Source organism: Halichoeres trimaculatus, unplaced genomic scaffold (genome assembly GCF_033239565.1).
Source record: "Halichoeres trimaculatus isolate MK-OKI-2021-1 unplaced genomic scaffold, fHalTri1.1 fHalTri1_scaffold_12, whole genome shotgun sequence".
In the NCBI taxonomy this organism is placed as follows: Eukaryota; Metazoa; Chordata; class Actinopteri; order Labriformes; family Labridae; genus Halichoeres; species Halichoeres trimaculatus.
In genome coordinates this window covers 24,543,104-24,550,519 of record NW_027437190.1, presented here as the reverse complement: position 1 = coordinate 24,550,519, position 7,416 = coordinate 24,543,104, and the positions used below count along the sequence as shown (strand labels likewise).

At 41.3% G+C, this 7,416-nt stretch overlaps 2 protein-coding genes across 2 annotated transcripts; one reads left to right on the top strand and one right to left on the bottom strand.

Annotated features, from left to right (window-relative positions):
• Window positions 1-254: 254 nt before the first annotated feature.
• Window positions 255-2,205, bottom strand: LOC141800362 (trypsin-like). The gene is made up of 6 exons (XM_074682836.1): window positions 2,046-2,205; window positions 1,761-1,917; window positions 1,543-1,641; window positions 1,260-1,423; window positions 508-644; window positions 255-407 (listed from the first exon to the last, which is right to left on the bottom strand). The coding sequence occupies exons 1-6, from the start codon at window positions 2,203-2,205 to the stop codon at window positions 255-257; spliced, it is 870 nt and encodes a 289-aa protein (XP_074538937.1).
• Window positions 2,206-3,120: 915 nt separating this feature from the next.
• LOC141800363 (serine protease 1-like) lies at window positions 3,121-6,079 on the top strand. Its single transcript, XM_074682837.1, has 5 exons — window positions 3,121-3,160; window positions 3,249-3,402; window positions 3,490-3,749; window positions 5,502-5,638; window positions 5,769-6,079. The coding sequence occupies exons 1-5, from the start codon at window positions 3,121-3,123 to the stop codon at window positions 5,919-5,921; spliced, it is 744 nt and encodes a 247-aa protein (XP_074538938.1). The 3' UTR covers window positions 5,922-6,079.
• The last annotated feature ends 1,337 nt before the right edge of the window (window positions 6,080-7,416 follow it).

Here is a 7,416-nt window from a genome sequence, read left to right as displayed (position 1 = left end):
GTGACTCATCCTCCAGGCTCTGTGTAGTTTAATTACTTTTTTGTGAGGGAGTGCACACACACATACACACAAATGAAAAATGAATGTCTACCAAGCATGTTTATTTTGTTTTTGAGTATTCTGGTACATGTGTGTTGGGAACACCTCAGAGGAGACACCAGAGAGAAAGAGAAATGAAAGTCAGGACCCTAAAGGAAAATTAGTGGTGGTGAAGAGTGGAGGACAGAGAGGGAATAATCAACCAGATCATTTCTTTAAGAGTACTCTGCCAGGACGTCTTCAATCCAGTACAAGAACTCGCACACCTTCACATAGACTCCAGGGTAGTTAGGTTGGGCACATCCCTGGCCCCATGACACCAGGCCGAATACCTCTCCAAGACACACCAGAGGGCTGCCGGAGTCGCCCTGATGAGCACAGAGAGGGGAATTGTGAGGTAAACAGTGAATCTTTCGTCCACATATGCAGAGCGCTAAGTCAGTGGAAGCATTTACTGTTAAAACTCACGTTGCATGCATCTTTGCCTCCCTCCATGAATCCAGCACAGAACATCCTGCGGGTGATCATACCAGGATAGGCTCTCTCACAGTCTGCATCGTCCACAGCGGGCATATCCAAACACTGCAGATGGGAGGGCATGTTCACTGTACCAGAGAACAGATTAAAACATATTAGAAATAGATTCACTTTGAATTTAAAAATGTGAAGAATGAAAAATGACGTCAAATCCTGTACCAAAGCCTGTGCATTCTTGATCTCACTTCTGCCTTTGAAATAAATTATCATTTTTTTAAAAGAGAGCTAACCTTTATAAGGCTATTGTATGTCACATAATATGGCAAAAGCAAATATTGAGAATGACGCAAATACAGAGGTGAAATAACTCTGGCTCCAAAAGCAAATTTTGAAACGTCATTTAGATAGTCAGTGGTCTAAATAGTAATTCTTTTGCTGGATTTTTTTTTCTGTTTTAGTAAAACAGGAACACTTCGAGAAGTGTTTTTTCCATAATTCACTTCTCATTAAGGGCTTGAGCTGACTGACAGGAGCATGCAATGTCACGACTACTTTACCAGGTTAAGCTCCACCCTTTTGTCTTTTGTGAGTCACACTGACAATAGGTCAGCATTTCAGTTGATGTTACTGCAGTCATCGGGCTTCAAAAGGCTTCTTGACAAACCCCACTAGTGAAAGCCTTGGTATTAAACGCAAGAAAAGTCATCTATGAACCACAGAATTAAAACACATCATCAACCCACCCTCTTCGCCAGTGGCTGTGTTCCCCCAGCCGGACACAGAGCAGGGAAGCCCACCCATTGGGCAGCCAGTGGGCAGTGGGATGGGTTTGACTGCATCGGTCAGCCTCACTGGGTGGTAGAGCTTGATCAGCATGATGTCGTAATCCAGTGTCTGGTAGTCATAACTGTTCACAGAATAGATGCATTAGAAAAAAATCACCAGTTTCCACAATGCTTAATTAATGAGTGAAATATGAAGAATGTGAAGGTATTCTCACACAGGATAGTTCCTTTTTTGTCTCACCTAGGATGCCAGATGATGGTGTCGGTCTTCATAAGCTGCTCTGTGCCCTCAAAGGTTCGCAGGTCGTGATCTCCCAACATGACCTGCATGGCATAGGGACTGAGAAAAGAAGGGAAAAGTACTCAAAGATTCATGTTGGAGGTAAAACAAAACATGGCAACAAGAGAGGATTATGAATACATATTGTTTTGCAGCACTCTCACTCAGTGCACACTTACTTGTACCAGCAGTGGGCAACAGAGAGCACCCACTGTTCGTTAATGAGCACCCCACCACAGAAGTGGTAGCCATAGTTGAGGGAGGCCATGTAGGGACGGGAGTGGGGTTCACACTCCTGACCGCCAATAATCTTGCCATCTTCACGGGGAACTGCCACTGAACATGCACAATAAAACATCAAACAAATGCACACAGGAAGAAAGACTTTCACCACATGTTCCTTTTTTTACATTACAGTGCACATATATTAGTGGGTGTGTGTCAGTGTGTATTTTTGTCTTTACCAGCAGCTCCCACCATCAGCAGCAGAGCCAGCAGTCTCATGTTGTCAGGTGAATGATCAGAAGACACCTGGACACTCCCCAGCTCATATTTATACCCTGCACCCTCACTGTGCTCAGCCCAGCCCCCCCCCCCTCTCCTCTCTCCTCCTGTTGACCCCATCTGTGTCCTCACTCTCTGTTCTCCCTCCTGGCGCGAGGTGTCAACCCAAATCTACTTTCTTATCACGCTCCTAGTTTTTATGTTTGCCCACTTCTTTCTCAGTAGTGGCACATCCCCTGCTGTTATGTCATCTGTGCACCTTATTTACAAATGTAGACCAAGGTCTCCACGCATTTAACACCTGTTCATGCTTCCTACATGGGTCACCCAGGAAAATAAGTTATCTAATCTATTTTGAGGCTTGGGCCAATTTATGGAGGAGTTTTTAACTGGGTGACTTTACTTGTGGACATCATAGTTTCCGTTAAAGAAAAAACTAAATGAATGTGCTCAGTTTTTGGATGCCCTTGAAAGACAGCCAAGGAAGGTGAGAAAGAAATCATCTGTGGTCTCAGATGCCGAAAGCTTGAAACCTGCTGAGACCTGTTTTTGTTTTTCAGTCTCTCTGTGAGATGATAGTCAATAGCCCTGCCACTTTGCTGAGTAAGTTTAAACAAGCCTTCACTGATTCATTTCCACAATAAGTAACCACAAAAAATGTATGGTTGCACAAAATACTGTCTGAAAAATATACTGTTGCACATGTGTCACCTTTAAAACAAATGTATTTATTTAGGTGCCGGGAGCAGAAAGTCCACTTTTGATCCATCAAACTAGAGTATGCACAACACTCTCCAAGGCCAAAAGAGTTGCTCACTTATTGACTTTAAAAGATGAACATGGCACATATGAAGATAAGGTTATTTTTCAGGTCGAAATGGGCTGTAGGAGTGGACAAGAATCGGAGAGGTGGGTGGAGGCGTAGAGTTGTGGAGGGAGGGTGGGGTGTTGTGTGGCACAGAGGAGTTAAGGTATAAATGCAGCGCGTGATTGGTAGCTCACATCCAGTCAAGTCGTTGGAGGGCTTGAGTCAAGATGATTGGCCTGATTGTTCTCGCACTGTTGGGTGCTGCAGGTAAAGCAAATCTGCATTATGTACTACTTTTCTACAGTGACAAAAGAACTGCCATTATAACTGATATCTTGAATTTTGTACCCTACAGCTGCAGCCCCTGCTGATGACAAGATTGTGGGGGGCTATGAGTGTGCCAGACACGAGCAACCCTATATGGTATCTCTTAACATCGGCTACCACTACTGTGGCGGTTCCCTCATCAATGACCAGTGGATCATCTCTGCTGCCCACTGCTGGCAGAAGTTTGTACTACATTTGTGTGTTTAAAAGTGTGTATGAACTGTATTTTTAAATACTTGTGATTGTTTCATTTTTTGTTTTTATTTTAGTCCCTACTCTCAGATTATCGTCTTGGGTGATCACCACATCTGGATGGATGAGGGCACTGAGCAGTATGTGACAGTGGATGCAATCTACTGGCATCAGAGTTATGACTACCAGACGCTGGACTATGACATCATGCTGATGAAGTTGTCCCACAGTGTCACCATTAACAAGTATGTGAAGCCTATTGCCTTGCCCAAAGCCTGCCCTTCAGCTGGGGACATGTGCACCGTGTCCGGGTGGGGAAACATCTACTCGGATCAAGGTGAGCTCATGATTAACCTTCAAATTAAATAAAACATTTAATGATGATCTCTTTTCTGTTATCTTGATGTTTTACTATTTGGTCAGGATCTCATGGGAGAGTATAGAAATATTTCTGCACTCATGGAGCCTCCATATATTCAATGTCACAAGGCCAAAGACTCTGGCTTTTGTTTAGTCTGTTATCTGCCAGGTATTAACAAGCTAGGATGTATTAGGATGTACGGTGTGTTGGGGAAAGGAAAAAAAAAAAATCACAAATGCAATTTCTAGTGTGAAAAAAAAATGGGTGGTAGGTTTAAATTTATTGTTTAACAGAAAGACAACATGTCTTTTGGGTAGTTAGCAGACAGCTAACATGTAGCTGGCAGTTGTGAAGCCTCACAGAAAAATATCAAACTTCAAACAAAGCTAAGAAGAACAATATGAAACACTTTACATCAGTGATGTTGAGTAAAATAATCTGTGGACATGCACTGAGGTAAGCAGCTAAACTAGCTGAGTCATGCTAGCACATTTTTCAGACTTTAGCTCAGCTGGTGTGGTATTAACTAATTTCCCTGAAATTACAAACATTTTAGTCTGAGTTGTTGAGGGTTTCTATCCAAATAAAAAATCATAAAAATCAAAATCTACTGGGTAGTTTCACATAAGGCAACACAAGTCAATTGCTAACTTTTAGCAGACTGCTGTAAGTCTAGAAAAATAATGGAGTCCATTCATACAGATACTAAACTTTAAAAGAAGTACAATTAGATTTTTTTTTATCAGTGGAGTGGTGGTTATAAACATCAGTTAATGTTTGAATGGGTAGTTCAAGCTAAGAATAAAATAAGGCTAAATTTACTGATTAAGAAACCTCGCCAACAGATTATTTAGGCTTTGACCAAGACAGCATAGCTTTAGCTAATTATGTTTTCATCACAATGTTACAGCTAAGCAAGTGGGAGGTCCTGGATAATGAGCTGTTTGCTAAATGCTTTGTGTGGATGTTCTGAAGTGGTCAGTGACTTCAGTTTCAAACTGATTTGCAAAGTTTAGCTAAGGTTAGCTGAGCTAGCACCGCCAGACTGCATCTCTGCCCGTGTTGGTTTTACATTGCTCCAGTTGAATAGTTATACATTAATTTAACAAGATACAGTCCCCAGATCACAATATTGCCGAACCTAGCCATGCTTTAAGATTCCATCAGTTGTATGAGCTTGTTTACATCCTGGTGGTATATATTGCATTACGGGCAGGTGCCCTGAACTGGCACCCCAGCCCCAAGTAGAGGCAAGTGGTTGTGGTACAGCTTAACTTACATAGGACCAGCATTTCAGATCTACACTAATAAGATTATGAATAATTCATTTAGTTGACCAGTTATTCTGAGGCCAACTTCCAAGAAGCTCAAGTTACATACCTGACAAAACTTTACACTCTCATCCTTTTTTTTTGCAAGTTAAATGAAGTTGTTGTACATTTTAATGTTTTATGCAATTGTTGCACAGCTCACTTTTGGTATAAATACTGATGTGAGGTTTGGTTTTAGTACAGTGGTGGGTATCCCACATTGGCCACAGTCCTCAATACAGCAATCTCAGTTTCAACCATCACCTCAGTACTTTCCTGCATGTTCTCCTTGACCCTGTCCACTATCACTTGTCCTTCTTCAATCGTCCTATCAGTGAAGGCAAAAGTGGACTGAATCAAGATTCTTAAAGAATGATATTACTTTTCATTTTCTATCTTTTCTTACTCTTATCTGCAGTGTTCAACCCATTCCTCCTTCAGTGTGTGAGAGTCCCTATTTTGTCTGATAAGGACTGTGAAGGATCCTACCCTGGACAGATCACTGACCGCATGGTGTGTGCTGGATACCTGGAGGGAGGAAAAGATGCTTGTCAGGTACTTTCACACAATTACACAGCACATGAAATAAGGTCTGGTGGTCTGTTATGATGTAAAATCATTTAATGAGATGAGATGATAGAAGGAATAAAATCCTCTCTTCCTCCTGTGCCTCCTCCCTGCTCAGGGTGACTCTGGTGGTCCTTTGGTGTGTAATGGAGAGCTGCAGGGTCTCGTCTCGTGGGGCCAGGGCTGCGCTCTGCCAGACTACCCGGGCGTTTACACCAAAGTCTGCTCTCTGATGCCCTGGATCAACGAAACTCTTGACAGATACAGCTAGGCTGTGATCTCCTATCACAGAGCGACATGACAGAGGGGAAACCAGAGGGAGAAATGGAAGGAGACAGAGGCAGGAGATGTTGTTGGGAAATGTCAGGAAGAGAAGCAGCAGGAGAGATCAGGAGGGAGAGAAACAAGGAGACACAGTGGGGGAGAGAAAGAGAGAGAAAGAAATGTGTTTAGTTTGGGCACAATCAATAAAATCTACCATTCCGTGATGCATCAGTGTGTTTATTATTGTTGACAATGCAGTGGCGCTGAGTCTGTTCCCGGCACAGATGCTATTAAACGCCTGTTCGTACTGTTTTCAGACTACTTTATTGGCTCAATTACAGCTGATTTTAGAGCACACTAAAACATTAGAAATTGCGTCAGCTTCAAAACCAGCATACTGTCAAGATGAGGAGGCTACTCTAAAAAAAGTTACAGGTTACAAACTACAAATTGTGAAACTGTAAAGTTACCAGAGGAATAAATCTAGTTTGTTTTTTAAGAAAAATTATGAATAAGAAAATAGCACAAGGGCATAGTGTAGGGAGATGTGTGCCTTCTAGAAATGTAAGTTGAGGTAAGGATGTTGCACCAAGCAGGATGACACCTCGGCTTGTTTTAAAAAAAAAGCTTTATTGATATTTTTCTTTAAATGAAAATAATCATTACCTCTGAAAAATGTATTGTGGCAAGTCAGGATGAAATGAAAAGTGGAGCAGGGGTAGTTAAAAGAAGCTCAGTTACTGCAAAGGAGCAGAGGCACAACAAAGATGAATGAGCTTTCACTTTCTGGTAATGGCCGTAAACAACCATTAGCATCAGTAGCTAGCTACACAAAGAAGTTCAATAAAGTATAACAACTTAAATCACAATGCAAGTACAAGCTAAGCTACAATTCCTGTATTCTTTACTCTCCTCCAACACTGCACATATATATCCATTAACATAACATGTAAACTGTTCCACCATGTCCCAGAGGCAATTGGTGTTTAGAATTTGAGCTGCATGAATACTTTTAATCAGGTTTTTGTTAGTGTTAAAGTCTTTTTGCTGGGAAGCATGCTGCCCTCATTTTGATTTCCTGTCTGCAAAGCGCAGAATGTTTTATACCCCTGGGAAGGAGAAGCACAAATATTGCAACAGCCTATTTATCAATGACAGTATGCAACAAGAAACTGAAAAAGAGCTTTATTTCTATTTAAATTTGTCCAGCAAGTTTTATTCAGAATAAAGAGGAGGGGGGAGCAAAGCAGAGTGTCTTCTGGGTTTTGTGTTTTTCTTCTTTTGAAGAGTTATGTTGAGGAATTGCAACATTCTTCCTTTATATTTTTTTTTGTTTGTCACAGTGCTTTTCTTTAAAGTCATTTGTCTTGTCACAGTCCTTTTATTCTAAAAATAAATTATTCTGTGTTTGAAAGCATGAAATACTTTAATATTTCAGCAAAGAGACATTTCATGGTCATAAGTTTAAAAAATTTACATGATTTTTTTTCCCGGACACTCTG